The sequence below is a fragment of the Amphiprion ocellaris genome, chromosome 24, assembly GCF_022539595.1.
Source record: "Amphiprion ocellaris isolate individual 3 ecotype Okinawa chromosome 24, ASM2253959v1, whole genome shotgun sequence".
NCBI classification, from domain to species: Eukaryota; Metazoa; Chordata; class Actinopteri; family Pomacentridae; genus Amphiprion; species Amphiprion ocellaris.
The window spans coordinates 18,858,170-18,877,856 of record NC_072789.1 but is presented as its reverse complement, the minus strand read 5'-3'; the positions used below and the strand labels follow the sequence as shown (position 1 = coordinate 18,877,856).

Here is a 19,687-nt window from a genome sequence, read left to right as displayed (position 1 = left end):
GACTGAGGCTAAAAACGGCGTCCAGAAGTTATTTTGGTTCCTCAGCTGATGTCTGATGAGACTCAGAGTCAGGAAGTTAAAGTTCCACATTAAAGACTACAAAACTCACATTTAGACTGTGGAGGGGAGGATGGGACCAGAACCAGAACCAGATCAGACCCAGAACCAGAACCAGAATCAGACCAGAACAAGATCAGAACTAGAACCAGGAATAGACCCAGACCATAACCAGTTCAAAATAACAAACAATGACTAAAACCAAATTTAAAAAAAAAACAGAAGTCAAATGTCTGTCCAAAACCAGTTCACAACAGGTCCATCACTGAGTCAAAAACCAGTCGATTACCAAATAATGATAATAAAAACAGTCTAACACCAGTCCACGACTTAAACCAGGTCAAATATCAGCCTAAAATCAAGTGAAACAGTCCAGAACCAGTCCAAAACAGACTAAAACCAAGTCCAAGACCAGGTAAAAAAAAAAAAAAGAAAATCAAACATCTGTCCAGTATACAGGATAAAACCAGTCAAAAACCAACCAAAAAAAAGTCAAACAAAAGTCTTAAACCAGTTTATAACAGGTTATTAAAACATCTGTCCAAAACCAGTCAAAAACCATCCGTTTATCCAGTAATAATAATAAAAATCATAATAATAAAGAAACCAGTCCAAGACCAGTCAAAAAAGTCATTTACCAAATAATAATAATAATAATAATAGCACAAAATAAAGTCCAAAAACCAATTCCAATGCCAAGCATAACAAAAAGATCAAACGTCTGTCCAAAACCAGCCTAAAACAGCTGTTAACCAACTCCAAAAAACTACCATTACCAAACAAAAAAGCTGTCCCAAACCAGTCCAAGACCAGATCCAAAACCAGGCTCATGACTCAGTAAAACAGTCAAAAACCAGTACAAAAACCAGTCCAAGACCAGTCACAAACCAGTCGTTAACCAAATAATAATAATAATACAAAAATCTGTCCAAAATTAAGTCCAAAACCAGTCTATGACCAAGTTAAACTAAAGTCCAAACCCAGTCGAAGGACAGTCGTAAACCAGTTCAAAATGAGGCTTAAAAAAGAAAAGTCAAGCATCTGTCCAAAGCCAAGTCAAAAAGTCCAACAGAAATCCAAAAACTGTCTCAAACCTGGTCAAAACCAGGTTATTAAAACATCTGTCCAAAATCAGTCCAAGATCAGTTGTTTATCAAGTAATGATAATAATAAAAATAATAATGGTACAAAATCTGTCCAAAATAATGTTCAAAACCAGTCAAAAACCAACAAAAAAGTCAAACAAAAGTCCAAAACCAGCCAAAGAACAGTCTGAAACCAGTTCATAATCAGGTTTAAAAACACAAAGTTAAATCTGTCCAAAATCAGTCAAAAAACAGTCAAAATTCCAACAAAAAAGTGAAACAACAGTCAAAAAACTATTGAAAAATCTGTTGAAAACCAAGTTATTAAAACATGTCCAAAAGTTCTAGAGTAGACCTACCAACAACTGGAGAAAGTTCTAGAGTAGACCCACCGACAACTGGAGAAAGTTCTAGAGTGCACCTACCGACAACTGGAGAAAGTTCTAGAGTAGACCTACCGACAACTGTAAAGTTCTAGAGTAGACCTACCGACAACTGGAGAAAGTTCTAGAGTAGACCCACCGACAACTGGAGAAAGTTCTAGAGTAGACCCACCGACAACTGGAGAAAGTTCTAGAGTAGACCCACCGACAACTGGAGAAAGTTCTAGAGCAGACCCACCGACAACTGGAGAAAGTTCTAGATTAGACCTACCGACAACTGGAGAAAGTTCTAGAGCAGACCTACCGACAACTGTAAAGTTCTAGAGTAGACCTACCAACAACTGTGAAGTTCTAGAGTAGATCTACCAACAACTGTAGAAAGTTCTAGAGTAGACCTACCGACAACTGTAAAGTTCTAGACCAGATCTACTGACAACTGGAGAAAGTTCTAGAGTAGACCCACCGACAACTGTAGGAAGTTCTAGAGTAGACCTACCAACAACTGGAGAAAGTTCCAGAGTAGACCTACCAACAACTGTAGGAAGTTATAGAGTAGACCTACCAACAACTGGAGAAAGTTCTAGAGTAGACCTACCAACAACTGGAGAAAGTTCTAGAGTAGACCTACCAACAACTGGAGAAAGTTCTAGAGCAGACCTACCGACAACTGTACAGATCACTGATTAATATCTGCTGCCTGGCTTTTAAAGCCTGAACTTAAACAGAAACAGAAACACAATGCTCAGGTTTGTGGGGACTTTTACTGTTGAAATGATGGAAAAAGTCCATTAAAAAGTGATGAATCTGGACCCACCTCTATGGACTTCAAGGACCTGGAACTCTGGAGATATTCCCAGTATGATGGTAGAACTCTGATCATTGATAAAGTTACTGGAGATGAAGAACCAGATGTTCTGAGGAGGTTCTAGTAGAACTCTGACCATTAATAAAGCTACTGGAGATGAAGAACCAGATGTTCTGAGGAGGTTCTGGTAGAACTCTGATCATTAATAAAGCTACTGGAGATGAAGAACCAGATGTTCTGAGGAGGTTCTGGTAGAACTCCGATCATTCATAAAGCTACTGGAGGTTAATTAAAAACACTTTCTGATCAGGAGTCTAGAGAAGATTCTTCTTAAAACACAAACAAACATTGAACAAACGGAGCTACGATCTACTGGTCGTATCGATCGGGTTGAGTCTCAGTTTGTGTTGTTGTCATGGAGATGTGAGGGGCGGAGCTACAGTTGAAGCGGCCAATCGCGTTCAGCTTCAGGTTCAGCAGCTTCAGGTGTTTGCAGGTGAATCGTCAACTCAGCAGCTTTTATCTCACATTGGAACTTGAGGCCGTTTAAATGAACGTATCGGCCTGAAGCATGGCGGTGGCAGTATCATGATGACTGGATTCTAGATAAAAACGTGAAACTTTCACCGTTATTTCTCATCACATCACTGATCATCACTTTTGTTTTTGAGTAAAATCTGTCAGATTTACTCAGACGGACAGAAAACGACAAAAATGAGACAAAAAAAAAATGAGATACAAAACCAGAAAAACTAGACTGAAAAAGAAAAGTGAGACGCAAAATGAGGAAAAAAAATAAGAAAATACATTGAAAACAAGAAAAACGAGACACTAAATGGCACAAAACAAAAATGAGACAAAATTTTGTTAAAAATGAGACAAAAAACGAGAAAAAAAGAAAAATCAGATACTAAATGAGACAAACATGTTACAACAAAAAAACTGGCAAAATATAAGAAAAATGAGACATAAAATGAGAAAAAGGAGACAAGATTGAAACAAGAAAAATGAGACAAAGTGACAAAAAAATGAGAGATATGAGACAAAAATGCCTCAAACTGGAACCAGAGTAACTCTTAGTTTGTCGTTGGACGTTAAACCTTCAGGTCTGCGGAATAAATGACGTCTAACTTGAGGAAACTTTTTGGAAATTCTAAAGAAATGAACTGCAAAAATCTGGATTAAGCTGAACCTGAACCGAACCCGACGGGCCGCAGACAGAATCAATGGATCGATGATCAATGGATCGGTGATCAGTGATCAATGGATCGGTGATGGATGAAGGAGGAAGGTAAAGCAGAGCATAGTTACCTGCATCCACGTCAGCTTTAAGAGCAGCCGGGAAAGAAGAAGAAGAAAAACAGGAAAAAAACACATCAAAGACTCAGTTAATGCAGCATGCAGGGTTCATCCTCAGGAGATCCAAGAAGAAGGAGAAGAGGAAGAAGAAGAGGAAGAGGAAGAAGAAGAAGAAGAGGAAGAGGAAGAAGAGGCTGGATCAGATCACGCCAACGTCCACCATGTTTTATGTAGACTGAAGCACCAGAGCTCCATCTAAGACTGGATAAAGACTGGTTCAAGACGTGGTTTTAAACTGGTTCGAGACTAAGACTAGTGTTGGACTTGGTTTTAAACTGGTTTGAGATTAAGACTAGTTTTGGACTTGGTTTTAAACTGGTTCAGGCTTTGGTTCTGGTCTTGTTTGCTGCAGATTTTCAGGTGGTTCTGGACTTGTTTCCAGACTGGTTTTTGACTGGTCCAGGACTGATATTTTACTGGTCTTACAGTGACTTGGGACTTGTTTTTGAGCAGGTCTTGGACTTGTTTTTAGATGTCTTTTGGACCAGTTTAAGACCCCTTTTAATAATTGTTCCAGACTAGTTTCAGATTAGTTCTGGATTTGTCTTTTGATGGTTTTGAACTTGTTTTACCTGAATTGGACTCAGTTCTAGACTGGTGAGGGTCTCGTTTTAGACCTGGTTTAAAACTGCTCATGGATGTGGTATTAGACTGGTAAATGCTGGTTTTTGAACTTGGTTTGGAGCCAGTTTTGGACTAACTGTACTAGACTGTTTCTAGACGGTTTTAGACCTGTTTTTGGCTGAGGTTTGGACGTGTTTGATAATGATGTTGGACATGTCTTTTACTTGGTTTTGGACTTTTTGTAGACTGGTTTTATGGTTGTTTTCAAGCAAGTCCTGGACTTGTTTAAAGAATGTCGTTGGACTGGTTTAAGACCAATTTTAAATTTGCTTCTTGTAGATTCCCACCTGGTTTAGGACTTGTTTTTCGACTTGGTTTGCAGAAGTCTTTATGACTGGTTTAGGACTGATCTGACCCGAGTTCAGACTTATTTAATATTGATGTAGGACTGGTCCAGGACTACTTTTTAGAACTTGTTTTAGACTAATTCTGATCTAGTTTTGGACTTGTTTGTAAAGTGTTCTTGGACTGGTTCAAGACTGGTTTTGGACTTCATTTAGGCAGGTCTCGACCTGGTTTTGGATCTGTTTTTTAACTGTTTTTTTCAGTTCCTTTCAGGAACTGTTAGGACTGCTTTAGAACTGGTTTCAGACCTGTTTTATGGAGGTTTTGGACTACTTCTAAAATGGGTTTTGGACTTGTTTCTCAATTGCTTTTTGACTTGGTTAGGATTGATTCTGGACCTCTTTTACGCAGGTCTAGACCTGGTTTCAGACCTGTTTAATACTGGCTCCAAGTTTGTTTTTAGACTGGTTTAAGGCTGGCCTTGAACACATTTAAACTGGTTTTGAACACATTTAAACTGGTTCTGAACACATTTAAACCGGTCCTGAACGTGTTTAAATTGGTTTTGAACACATTTAAACTGGTTTTGAACATGTATTAACTGGTTCTGAACATGTTTTAACTGGTTTTGGTCTCAGTTTCATTTAGGTTTTATCCTGGATTGTCCCAGTCCTACTGATGTGGAAGTAAACCCTCGGGTGAATCACTGATCCAGTTGTTCCCTCTGGTTCCTGAGACGTTTCTGGTTTAAATATACTTCCAGTGTGACTTTAAACTTCTTGTTTTTTTCTCACAGTTTCAGCTGCAGGTGAGAAAACGAAGCTGAACTCTGCCGAGGTTCTTCCACAGTTTGTTTCTAGTTTGGCAGCAGAACAAACCACAGCTCTGGTGATTTCCCAGCCAGAGCTCCGTCTTTTAACGGAGGTTCTGAGGCGTTTTCATCTCCGTGGACGTTCACTGACCTTTATGTTTCTGTGGTCAGGCGGTGTGTTCACTGACACTCGGACAAAACATGATTCTACATGAAAACATTTTTACAGTTAGAACTTGAGCAGGACTGGTCTGGGATCTGTTTTCCTTTAACCCTGTTATTCATCAGTGTTTAGTCTTCAGAAACAACCTAAACCCTGGGATGTCTGACTGTCCTTGAACGCAGCACAAATAGGAGCACATTTTATAAACAGAAGTCTGGAGAGAATTCTGATTGTTTAACAGCAACACACTGATGGTTTAGACTGGTTTTATACTGCGGTTAGACTTGGTATAAGAGCAGGGGTTGACCTGGTTCAGGACTGGTTTAGGAATTTGGTTTGAGACTAGTTTTTGGATGATTTTGGACTAGTTGAGGCTAGTTTTGGACTTAAACCAGTTTGGGATTTTTGTTGGGAATAACTTTTAGACCATTTTTAGACATGGTTTTTGGGATTGGTTTTAGAGCGGCTGTGGACTGGTTCTGGACTTGGCTTTAGGTTTTATACTGGCTTTGGACCTTTTGTTAGACACAATTTGGAATTAGACTTTTATAAACCTGGTTTTGGACTTGGTCCTGGATTATTTGTAGACTCTGGTTTAAGAGTGATTTTGGATTTAGCATTTGACCAGTTTTAAACAAGTTTTAGACTTGATTTTAGACTGGTTTTGTTCTTTATTTTGCACTAGTTTTGTGCAGATTATAGACTGGTTTGTAGACTAGTTTGTTCTTGGTTTTGGATCAGGTTTTGTTCTGTTTTGGACTGGTTTCCCACTGTTTTTGGCACAGATTTGAAAATGCTCTTGGCCTGGTTTTTATACTGGTTTTAGACTAGGTGTAAGAGCAGGTTTTTGACTGGTTTAGGAATTTGCTTTGAACTTGGTTTGAGACTAGTTTTAGGCTGCTGTTGGACTTGGTTTTGGATTTTGTGTTACACCAGGTTTATGGGAACTTGTTTCGGACTTAGTTTTGGACTTGAGACTAGTTTTTGGCTGATGCTGGATTTGGTTTTAGACCGGTTTGTGTTTGGTTCTGGGAACAGGTTGTAGTCCAGTTTTGGATTTGGTTTTAGATTACTTTTCGATTAATTTTTGAGTTGATGTTAGACAAGGTTAATGTTTGTTTTTAGACTTGGTTTGAGACTGGTGCTGAACTGGTTTGAAACCAGGTTTGGACTTGATTTTGGGTTTGGTTATTGGGCTGTTTCTAGATCTGGTTTTAGACTAGTTTTCAATGGATTTTTTGAGTTGATAGACAAGGTTTCTATTTGTTTCTGTACTTGGTTTGAGTTTGGTTTTGGGACTAGGATTTGGACTGGTTTTATACTGGTTCTGGATTTGTTTTTGGACTGGTTTTATACTGGTTTGGGACTGGTTTTAGACAAGTTTTTTCACTTGGTTTTAGCTCATGCTTGGACTGGATTTTGTTGTTTTTAAACTGATTTCAGACTTGGATCTGTTCATATTTCCTCTTTTCCTTTGACTCTGTAATTGAGTTTTATTTTCTGAAATCTCAGTGTTTTGTTTTCAGAAACAACAATCTGAACGCTGGGATGTCCGACTGTCCCTGAATGCAGCCCCCGTTGAAGCCAGGCCTCCTTCCTGACTGCAGCAGCCTAAGAATAGTTCTGGTTGGTGGCTTCGCGGTCGCTTCGCCGCTCGCCAGCCTCCAGCTCTGCTCCAATCGATCTCCATGGGAATCCGGGCTTCGGCGTATTTTTAGACGGCAGGAATTTCAGAACAACAAGCCGGTTTCCCTCCTTCTGATGCTACACTAGCGCTAGCTAACGGGGCTCTTCTGCTTCCAGATCAAAGCTCCTGGCAGAGCTGAGGGGTAATTAGGGCAGCAGACCGGAGGGCATTTAGCAGAAAACCAGATTCAACACCTCAGGGACCCTCCAGGTTCCAGGCCTGGATCTATCAGACTACTCCGGCTTTACACTCCAGCTTAAACTGGGTTTAATGGTTCTGTTCCTGGTTCTGGACTTAATTCTAGATGATTCTTAGATTCAGTTTTGGGACTGGTTTTGTGCAGATCCTAGACTGTTTTTTACACTTGTTTGTTCTTGGTTTTGGACTCATTTTGGGTTTAAGATTAAACTGGTCTTTTTTGACTGCTTTTGTTCTTTGTTGGTTCTGAACTGATTTTAGACTAGTTTTAGAGCCATTGTCAGACAAATTGTGGGCTTGATTTTAGACTAATTTGTTCTTGGGTTTGGACTCATTTTGGGTTTAATATTAAACTTTTTTGTACAGATTACAGACTGTTTTCAACTGGTTGTGGACTGATTTAAGCTTGGTTTTGGACCAGATTTTGGACTAAATTCTAGACAGGTTTTTCAACTGGTTTTGTTCTGTATTTTGGACTGGTGGTTCTGGACTGATTTTAGATGAGTTCTAGACTAATTTTGGGCTTGGTTTTCAAACAGTTTTGTTCTTGGTTTTGGACTGGTTTTGTGCAGATTGTAGACTGGTTTTTAGACTAGTTTATTCTTGGTTTTGAACTAATTTGGGGTTAATGATTAGACTGGTTTTGTACAGATTATAGAGCTGCACCACTCTGCATGTGGCCCACGGCCTATTGTCAGCAGGACATATATGTTTTTCTGCTTTTAATGAAAACAGTTTCTGACAAGCTGACACCAGAGGGCGATAAGTTTGACCTACTGACAATGTATTTACTACATTAATATCCAGGTTTTAGACTCTTTAGTTCATTAATATCCAGCTTTTAGACTCTTTAGTTCATTAATATCCAGGTTTTTGACTCTTTACTACATTAATATCCAGGTTTTAAGCTCTTTAGTTCATTAATATCCAGGTTTTAGACTCTTTACTACATTAATATCCAGGTTTTAAGCTCTTTACCACATTAATAGCCAGGTTTTAGACTCTTTAGTTCATTAATATCCAGCTTTTAGACTCTTTAGTTCATTAATATCCAGGTTTTTGACTCTTTACTACATTAATATCCAGGTTTTAGGCTCTTTAGTTCATTAATATCCAGGTTTTAGACTCTTTACTACATTAATATCCAGGTTTTAGACTCTTTACTACATTAATATCCAGGTTTTAGACTCTTTAGTTCATTAATATCGAGGTTTTAGACTCTTTACTACATTAATATCCAGGTTTTAGACTCTTTACTACATTAATATCCAGGTTTTAGACTCTTTACTACATTAATATCCAGGTTTTAGACTCTTTACTACATTAATATCCAAGTTATTGACTCTTTACTACATTAATATCCAAGTTATTGACTCTTTACTACATTAATATACAAGTTATTGACTGTTTATTACATTAATATCCAAGTTATTGACTCTTTACTACATTAGTATCCAAGTTACTGACTCTTTACTACATTAATATACAAGTTATTGACAGTTTATTACATTAATATCCAAGTTATTGACTCTTTAGTACAATAATATTCAGGTTTTAAAGATTTTAGTGCATTAATATCCAGGTTTTCAACTTCTATTTTTGTGCTTTGAAATTTAGTTGTTTTTTTCACACTTCAGTGCTTTAATATTCAGGGTTTTATGCCTTAGTGTGATAATCTGCACATTTTTGACTCTAATGACAGTAAATGAAACATGATAATTATCATTTGACTTTTGGGAAACACAAATCCAACTTTTCACCATTTTATGACATTTTAGGGACCAGAAACACTAATTAATTAATGGTGTGCAACACTAAAATGTATAAATTAGTCAAATCTTTAAATTTCATTTGAGAAGATTCATTTAGAATCTTTTTATTATCATTGATATCATCAAGTAAAGTTCATCGTAATATTTTTCACACCAGTTTTCCTTCACTACATGAATAGTTTCTTTTATTCAAACCTCTGAAAGCAGCAGAGATTAGCATAATTCTGAATATGTATGATCATAGCAGGGCTTCTATTTGTGGCTAGATTTCTTAATGTAAATTCATTCTGTTTATTTTTTAACATTCAGATTGTATTTATTCAGATTAATTCTCAGCTCAGAGTCAAACTGATGTTTTTTGCTATTTTTGGTTTTTGAATTTCAGATCAAACACAACAATGAGACAGAAGAAGCTTTTATTTCATGTTTTTATCTCTGGAACCAGTTTATAAATGGATTTATGTGAATAGAACTTATTCACTGTGATCAAAGACACTAACCCTGCAGCAGCTGCAGTTCAAACTGATTTACTAAAATATGTTCAGTATCTGGTCATGACTTTTTCAGGACCAAGAACAAAACCAGTTAAAAATCTGATCTAAACCAAGTCCAGTATGAGTTTTAAACCAGTCCAAACCAAGTGTAAAATCCAGCTCAAAACCAGTTTAAAATTATTCCCATGTCAAATCCAAAACAAGTCAAGAAAACCCTTCAAAAACCATTTAACAACTAAGTTCAAAACTAGTCTAAAAGCAACAACAGATCAGTATAAAACCAGATTCAAATCACAATCAGAAAACCTTAAAAAAACAACCTTCTAAAACCAGTTCAAAACCAGCCTTGTACCAAGAAGAGACCAGTTCAAAACCATTCTGAGATGAGCCTAAAACCAGCATAAAGTCAGAAATAAAAACCTTTTGAAAACAAGTCCAAATCCAAGTCCAATATCAAGAACAAAAACCAGCCTAAAACCTACCTAAATCAATTTAAAACCAACCTAAACCAATCTAAAATCATCCTATACCTGTCTAAAACCAACCTAAACCAATCTAAAATCATCCTATACCTGTCTAAAACCAACCTAAACCAATCTAAAATCATCCTATACCTGTCTAAAACCAATCTAAACCAATCTAAAATCATCCTATACCTGTCTAAAACCAACCTAAACCAACGTAAACCAGTCTAATGTCATCCTAAACCAGTCTAAAACCGAACCAAGTCCAAAAATCCAGTTTGCAACCAGTGTAAAACCATTCCCATGTCAAGTCCAAAACAAATCTCACACCAGTTTAAAACCAGTAGAAAACCATTTTAAAACAAGTAGAAAATCATTCTAAAACCAGTTCAAAACTGGTGTTAAAATGTGAGAAAATCTTCTTCAATATGGACACATTTGCGTGGCTGAAACCAGTTTAAAACACACCTAAAAGCATGTTCAAAACCAGTCTGATACCAGTCCAAAATCAAGAACTAAACTGGTCTAAAATAGGTCTAAAACCAGTCCAAAACCAAATCTAAACCAGTCAACAAATCTAAGTCTGAAACTGTGACAGAAACTGAACCAAAAACCTAAATCAAGCCTAGTCTGTAACCCGTTTAAAACCAGTCTGATACCAGTCCAAAATCAAGAACTAAACTGGTCTAAAATAGGTCTAAAACCAGTCCAAAACCAAATCTAAACCAGTCAACAAATCTAAGTCTGAAACTGTGACAGAAACTGAACCAAAAACCTAAATCAAGCCTAGTCTGTAACCAGTTTAAAACCAGTCTGATACCAGTCCAAAACCAGTCTGATACCAGTCCAAAACCAGTCCAATACCAGTCTAAAGTCAAGAACTGAACCAGTCTAAAATGAGTCTGAAACCCGTCTGGTAGGTTTTCTAGAGATCTTTACTCTGTGACAGGAGTAGCCGCCCCACAGTGACTAAAGCTCATGTTAGTGTTTGGTTTGTGTTTGGTTTGCGTTTGGTTTGTGTTTGGTTTGGGGGTTGTTGTCGGTTCACAGAGGAGCTGCAGCTCATTAACCTTCCTGACCTCTTTGTATATTTAGAGCCTGAAAACCATCAAACAGACTTTGTTTAGGAAGAAAACTTTGCTGCCCACCCAGCTTCAGCCCACAAAGCCGTCACAGTTCAGACGGTTCCAGCAGAACGTTAATCTGAGGTTAATCTGAGGAGCCAAGAAGAACCGATCACACAGAACCAAGAAACAGAAGCTACAGCACAAAGACGGACGAGTTCTGAGGGGTTTTAACAAGACGGCATCTCCTTCAAGTAAACTAGTATAAAACCAGACAGAAGCCAGTCTGAACTCAACAACAAAGCCAGTCTCAAATCTGTCCAAAACCAGTCTAAAGTCAAGCCCAAAACCTAGAATTAAGTCCAAAACCAAGAACAAAACCAGTCCCTAAACCTCTAAAAAACTGTCTAAAATAATGTCAAAACCCAGTACAAAACAAAGAACGTAACCAAGTTCACACCCAAGGTCTAAAATCAAGCCCAAAACCTGTGCAAAACCACTCTAAACCTCTCTAGAATTAAGCCCAAAACCACAAACAAAACCAGTCTAAACCGTCTAAAGCTCAACCCATGGCTGAGTGGTCCAGACCTGGATAGTAACGACCTAAACTATCAAAAACCTGGACATTATCGGACTATAGTAGCAAAAACATGGATATTAACACTTGAAACGGTCACAAACTTGGATATTAACGTACTAAACAGTCAAAAACCTGGATATTAATGTAGTAAAGAGTCAAAAACCTGGATATTAATGTAGTAAAGTCCTAAAAAAAATGGATATTAATGTAGTAAAGAGTCTAAAACCTGGAAAGAAGCGAGAACGTTGCCACATTTTCAAAAAATTTAGACTTTGTCATTGATGGATTCAACGGGTTTTTCGGTTTTGTTTGTAAAATCCATATAAAAAGGCTGTAACCTTATTTATACACCTTTTAATTTGAATCTTCTGGTTTCTAACAACAATTCCTCCATGGACTGGTGTCATTTGTGCTTTGGTTTGGAGGAAGAGAATGAATTTGTGTCCATAAAAGAGGCTTGAAGCCTCTGCGTGCAGCGACCACCGGAGGAAACAGCCCATGTGGTGAAATATTAAAGCTACATGGGCTCTGGTGGAAGTGGGTCTGTGCAGCTTTAATATTGGATGAGGAATATGGCCAACCCTGAAGGGAAAATTCAGGTTTCCACCCAGGGACGGAGCAGAGAAGACTCTTTAAAGTTTCATATCCAAACCAGGGTCAGTCTGGAAAAGCAGGTCAGTGGCTGAACCTCCCAACCAACCACACGACTTTCTACTGATTCACTGCGTTAAATAGAAGCCACATATCACAGGATGCTACCGATGGTGAAATATTCACGAGATCTTTCATGGTCTGTTTGATACGAGCACAGCAAAAACCTGGATATTAATGCAGTAAAGAGTCTAAAACCTGGATATTAATGTAATAAAGTCCTAAAAACCTGGATATTAATGTACTAAAGAGTCTAGAACCTGGATATTAATGTACTAAAGAGTCTAAAACCTGGATATTAATGTACTAAAGAGTCTAAAACCTGGATATTAATGTACTAAAGTCTTAAAACCTGGATATTAATGGACTAAAGAGTCTAAAACCTGGATATTAATGTAGTAAAGTCTTAAAAACCTGGATATTAATGTACTAAAGAGTCAAAAACCTGGATATTAATTTACTAAAGAGTCAAAAACCTGGATATTAATTTACTAAAGAGTCAAAAACTTGGATATTAATGTAGTAAAGTCTTAAAAACCTGGATATTAATGTACTTAAGAGTCAAAAACCTGGATTTTATTTCGTATTGAACAACAGAAATTGTCTAAATGATTACTTTAATCCTTTGAGTTTTGAGGTTACAGAGACTGTCATCCTCGTATTTAGCCAGGAGACTTTTATTTTGATTTATTTTTAAGCGATTTAATCTGCTTTTGTTTTTTTATTTACTTTATTTTGGCTGGATAATTTTGGCAGGAAAACGCTGCAGAAACTGATCCAGCCGGACTCGGGGAACAGAAGCGGGTTCTTACCTTCAGGCGACTCCTCCTGGACGTAGGTTCCCGTCAGGTAGCGGTGGACCAGCGCCGACTTACCGCTGGCCAGATTACCCACAATGCCCTGGGAGGGAGGAAGCAGCATTATCAGGCCACAAAGAGACGGTTTTACTGGATCTAGAGCGACGTTTCTAGAGAAATCTGTCTCTAATGGAGGGTTTAAACTCACCACTTTGAGTTCTGGTACCGTTCGGCTCAGCGTCCACTCCTGACTGTTCACAAACGCATCTGAAACACACAAAAAACACACAAAAACAGGAATTAGCACGTGATGCCTTCAGGTGCAGACAAAGAAAAACGAAAAAAGATCCAAACGTGACCCAATTCCAGCCAGATTTTATTATGGATTTAAAATTCTGATTTAATTCTGACTGAAACATCAAATATATGAGATTCGACGTCTATTATCCAGATACAACTTTGAATTCTGAGATTAAAGTTGAACATTATGAGAAAAACAATAAAATAAAATTTTAGGAGATATGAGAAAACATTTATTGGGTGATTAAAAAGAAAATTATGATTTTTTGTTTCAAATGAGATAAAAGTAAAAAACTATGAGAAAAAATAAAAAAGTTATACGAGAAAAGTTTCAAATTATTAGGAAAAAATAAAAATTAGGAGATACGAAGACAGTTTTTTTTTTCTAAAAACTGAGATAAAATCTCAGTTATGAGATTTTTAAAAAAAAGATTAAAGCTGCAAAGTGATGAAGAAAACACATCAAGTTAGAAGACAAAAGTTGAAAATTGTGAGAAAAAAATACATTTAGGATAAAAAACTGTTGAAGATTATGAACCAAAAAATAAATATATATATAGGAGATGAAAGTTCAAAATTAGATTAAAATTAAAATCATGAGTAAAGTCAAAATTATGATTTAAAAAATATAAAAAATTACATGTCAAAAATATGATTAGAAAAATATTAGATAAAAGTACAAATTATTATTTTAAAAATATCAGACAAAAGTCTAAATTATTATTTTAAAAAAAATTAATTAAAAGGCAAAATTATGATGAAAAAAGATTTGATAAAAGCCAGAATTATACTTATAAAATTATTTGATGAAAGTCAGAATCATGAGAAGGAAAGGGATAATTATGCCACAAGCTCAGATCTATGACAGAACAATTCTAAATTATGAGACAAAAACCTCAGAAGTTCTAATTTTTCCATGTTTTTCTACCCCCTGGCTCACCCCGGGGCAAATATTCTACCCCAGAAACCAAACATCATCTGTGTTTTACAGCCGCTGATCTGACAGTTTATTTTATTTTTCTGATAAGTATGAGACACAAAACTGTAAAAAAAAAAAAAAAAGACCCCCCCCCCCCAAAAAAGTTTCAAACTGAAGTTTTCCTTTTCCCAAAACCACAAAATGATTCAGTTTCTCAGTTCAAACCAAGAAAAGTAGCAAAAAGTTTCAACTCAGTGACAGAAACGTGATAAAAAGGCTGTTTTCTGTCAGCTGTTCTTGTTGCTAGGATACGGAGAGCAGCGTCCTGATTGGCCGGCGGCGGCGGCACAGAGGAGGATTGTTGAAGCGACAAACGGCGTCTGTTTCCACCGACAGGATGTTGATCCAGCTGCTTCCTGTTTGCTGCACTGGTTCCCAGTTTAACCAGCAGACGACTCAGACTGGACGAAAAGTTTAACCTCGATGTAAAAAATGATCAGCGGAAAAATAAAAACCACCAGGCGCAGAAAGAAAGAAGAGAATGACAAAAATGAGACACAAACAAGACACAAAACAACTAAAACTAGAAATAAAACGACAAAAACAAGAAAAAAACTAAAATAAGACACAAAATGACTAAAATAGGAAATAAAACATCAAAAATAAGACACAAAACTGCTAAAAGTACACACAAAACAACAAAACAAGACATAAAATGAGAAAGATGAGAAAAATAAAACGCACAAATGGGAAAATATAGACCCGAAATGCAAAATTTGGTAATTTTTACGTCATTTTATGTTCAATTTGTGTCACTTTATGTTGAATTTGTTACTTTATATTAGATTTGTCATTTTATGTTGCATTTATGTCGCTTTATGTTGAATTTATGTCACTTTGTTTTGGATTTATGTCATTTTATGTTGAATTTATGTCACTTTGTGTTGAATTTATGTCACTTTGTTTTGGATTTATGTCATTTTATGTTGAATTTATGTCACTTTGTGTTGAATTTATGTCACTTTGTTTTGGATTTATGTCATTTTATGTTGAATTTATGTCACTTTGTGTTGAATTTATGTCACTTTGTTTTGGATTTATGTCATTTTATGTTGAAGTTATGTCACTCTATGTTGAATTTATGTCACTTTATGTTGAATTTATGCCATTTTATGTTCAATTTATGTCACTTTATGTCGAATTTATGTCACTTTGTGTTGAATTTATGTCACTTTGTTTTGGATTTATGTCATTTTATGTTGAATTTATGTCACTTTGTGTTGAATTTATGTCACTTTGTTTTGGATTTATGTCATTTTATGTTGAAGTTATGTCACTCTATGTTGAATTTATGTCACTTTATGTTGAATTTATGCCATTTTATGCTGAATTTATGTCACTTTATGTTGAATTTATTTCACTTTGTGTTGAATTTATGTGACTATGTTGAATTTATGTGACTTTATGTTGAATTTATGCCATTTTATGTTGAATTTATTCCATTTTATGCTGAATTTATGTCACTTTATGTTGAATTTATGCCACTTTATGTTGAATTTATGCCATTTTATGCTGAATTTATGTCACTTGATGTTGAATTTATGCCACTTTACACTGAATTTATGCCACTATGTTGAATTTATGTCATTTTATGCTGAATTTGTCATTTTATGTTGAATTTATTTCACTTTTTGTTGAATTTATGTCACTTTTTTGGATTTATGTCATTTTATGTTGAATTTATGTCATTATATGCTGAATTTATGTCACTTTATGTTGAATTTATGTCACTTTATGTTCAATTTATGTCACTTTATGTCGAATTTATGTCACTTTGTGTTGAATTTATGTCACTTGATGTTGGATTTGTCACTTTGTTGTTGTTTTCTATTACTTTCTGTGTTTTTTATGTCTTTGTGTTAGATTTAAGTCACTCCATGGATGTTTTACGCCATTTTGTGTTGGATTCAGGAGTCAACGGTGAAGTGAAGATCAGTTTCCCGTCAGTCTTCATCAGATCTGAGATGATTTGTGGTTTTAAAAGCAGCTTTTCCAGTTTGTTTTAATGCATAATAAACGCTGTCTGCAGCCGTCTGTGTGTGTTTGTGTTCACAGCACGTGTCGGTTGTGTTGATTTGCATTCGTCAACGTTAATTAAACCTGTCCGACAGGTAATGACACACCTGCTTCACGTTCCTCCTGTCATTTACCACTTCAAGACTCGTGTTTGGCTGCAAACCAACCAGACGAGTCACAAACCAGAGCAGCTTCTGTCTCGTTTTAACACCCTGAGGTTCATTTTTCACCGCAGTATGAAGCCAGAACAACATGAAGGACACAAGAAAAGAGACAAAAACAACAGAAAAATATTCCAAAAATGACAGAAGAAAGTTATAAATGACACTGAAGATGCAAAGATAACACATAATGACACAAAAGTCAAAAATGACAACAAAAATCTCACAAAATACAGAAAAAAAGAAACAGAGATTTCAGAAAAAAATTCCAAAACTTCCACTAGAACATAAAAATCTTCTGGTCAATGTTAGAATGACGCCAAAAATATCCAAAACCAACACAAAAAAATGCAAAAATATCACAAAATGACCCAAGAAAGATAAAAAAACAGCAAAGAAAAAGATGCAAACTGACACTGGAATACCAGAAAAGTAAAAAAAATAACACAAAAACCTGGATATTAATGTACTAAAGTCTTAAAAACCTGGATATTAATGTACTAAAGAGTCTAAAACTTGGATATTAATGTACTAAAGAGCCTAAAACTTGGATATTAATGTACTAAAGAGTCTAAAACTTGGATATTAATGTACTAAAGAGTCTAAAACCTGGATATTAAACTCGTCAACATTGGATTCTGCTGAAAGTTTCTAAATGATGGTAATAATTAATAATTCATCTTCCATCTGTTCTCAAATAAATATCTTTTTAAAAAAAATGTTTAAAAACACTATTTTAGCAGGAGAACAGGAGAGTAAGCGGTAAAAATCACCTGACAGGTGAGTTCTATTAAACCTGATGACATCAGCGACCGATAACCAATAAAAACATCCGATTGGATCAATGAAGTCAAACGTCAACATGTGAAGAAGCAGCTTTAGGACTGACCTAAATATCATGGTTTAATCAGCGCTAGGCAACCATCCCCCACCACAAACACACTGTAACACACACACACAGTAACACACACTCATACACAGCAACAAACACACACACTGTAACACACACAGTAACACACACAGCTGGCTGGTTGGCAGAGAGTCGAACACTTTCATCCCAAATCAAATAAAATCACCAAAACCACCGTCCTACAACCACAACCTGACTGGTTCACAACCAGACACACAACCAGACGCACAACATGTAATCAACAGCTGATGTGTGTAACCGAGGTGTGTGTGTCTGTGTCTGTATCACAGGTTGAATAAACACAGAAAACTGGTTTAAATTCAGCAGCGATCAATTATTCACCTGATGAGGTTTAATTAGAGCTCAGGCTGATTTAAGGTTGATTTTAGGTTGATTTCAGGTTAAATTCAGGATGATTTCATAATAATTTCAGGTGGTTTTCTACGTTGATTTCTATGTTGATTTCAGGTTAAGCTCAAGACGATTTCAGGTTAATTTCAGGTTAAGTTCAGGATGATTTCAGGTTGATTTAAAGTTGATTTCAGGCAAATTTCAGGTTCATTTCTAAGTTGACTTCTAGGTTGATTTCTATGTTGATTTCAGGTTGATATTTAGGTTGATTTCTTGGTTGATTTAAGGTTTATTTCTAGGATAATTTCAGGTTGATTTCTAGGGTAATTTCTAAATTGATTTCAGGTTTATTTCAGGTTAATATCAGGTTGATTTTAGGTTGATTTCAGGTTGATTATAGGTTCATTTCTACGTTAATTTTAGGATAATTTCAGGTTGATTTGCAGGTTAATTTCTAAACTGATTTCAGGTTAATTTCTCGGTTTATTTCAGGTTGATTTTTAGGTTGATTTAAGGTTGGTTTCAGTCAAATTTCAGGCTAGTTTTTTGGTGGACTTCTCGGTTCATTTCTACGTTGATTTCTATGTTAATTTAAGGTTTATTTCTAAGTTAATATAAGGTTTATTTCTAGGTTAATTTAAGGTTTATTTCTAGGTTAATTTAAGGTTTATTTCTAGGTTAATTTCAGTATAATTTCGAGATTCATTTCAGGCTGATTTCAAATTGAATTTAGTGTGACTTTAGATGAATCTCAGGTAGCTTTCTAGTTTGACTTTAGGTTAATTTCTAGATTAATTTTAGGTTGATTTCTGTGATGATTTCAGGTTAACTTCAGGTTAAGTAGCGCGTTTAGCAGTAGCACTTTTTTCATGCTTCTACTTCTGGTGGGAGACGAGATGAAGATGAGGACGAAGAGAAGGAAGAGGAGAAGGAAGAGGAGGCCGGTGTGTGTTTAGCATGTTTCGGCCTGCTTACATCATGCTGCCCTACATATGTGCGTTTGAACACGTGAACTTTGTGTTGTTGTCATCTGTCCTCTGATGGATTTGAGCCTTATGGAAGAACTTTAAACAGCAGGGGAGGGGTAGGAGGAAGCGTCGGCACGGCAACAGCACGAGGAAGTTCACGACAAAAATACAAAATAAGACACAGAAAGTACAAATAAAAACAAGAAACTCTCACAGGGAATCCTCACATCACGTGGTTTTCATATTTATAGTCAAAATAAAACATTTTATGGTAAATCTTTCAACAATTTACTATTATTTTACATGTTTTTTTAACTGTTGTGTAAAATTACAGATACATTTAAATTATTAATTATTATTATTATTATTTATTAATTTATCAATAATTATTATTAATTATATAATTATTATTAATAATTAATCTAAATTATTAGCATGTAATTAAACACGATGACGTGCTAGTGTTAGCATTAAGCTAACTGTTAGCTGTAACAGTTAGTGTTACCATGAGGCTAACTGTCAATATAGTGTTAGCATGTTTAAAAAAAAATCACTCAGCGTCACAATCACTCATGTTACATGTTAATGTGCTAGCTTGGAGCATGTCATCACAAAAATTAGCATGTTAGCTTAGCATATTTTATGCTAAGATATCTGCATGTCATATAATGTTATGTATGCCAACATGTTAGCACAGAGTCCACAAACACTAACACAGTTTTA

At 35.9% G+C, this 19,687-nt stretch overlaps 1 protein-coding gene across 8 annotated transcripts in view; it reads right to left on the bottom strand.

Moving 5' to 3' along the window:
* Window positions 1-19,687, bottom strand: part of agap1 (ArfGAP with GTPase domain, ankyrin repeat and PH domain 1) — a 159,539-nt gene that overhangs the window by 108,526 nt on the left and 31,326 nt on the right. For 5 of the 8 annotated variants that reach the window (XM_055008573.1, XM_055008568.1, XM_055008571.1 and 2 more), the window contains exons 2-4: window positions 13,488-13,546; window positions 13,295-13,382; window positions 3,642-3,656 (exon numbers count right to left, since the gene is read on the bottom strand). In XM_055008573.1, coding sequence (XP_054864548.1) covers window positions 3,642-3,656; window positions 13,295-13,382; window positions 13,488-13,546 — 162 coding nt within the window. The remainder of the gene's footprint in view (window positions 1-3,641; window positions 3,657-13,294; window positions 13,383-13,487; window positions 13,547-19,687) is intronic. The other 3 variants (XM_055008574.1, XM_055008575.1, XM_055008570.1) reach the window with 1 other exon arrangement.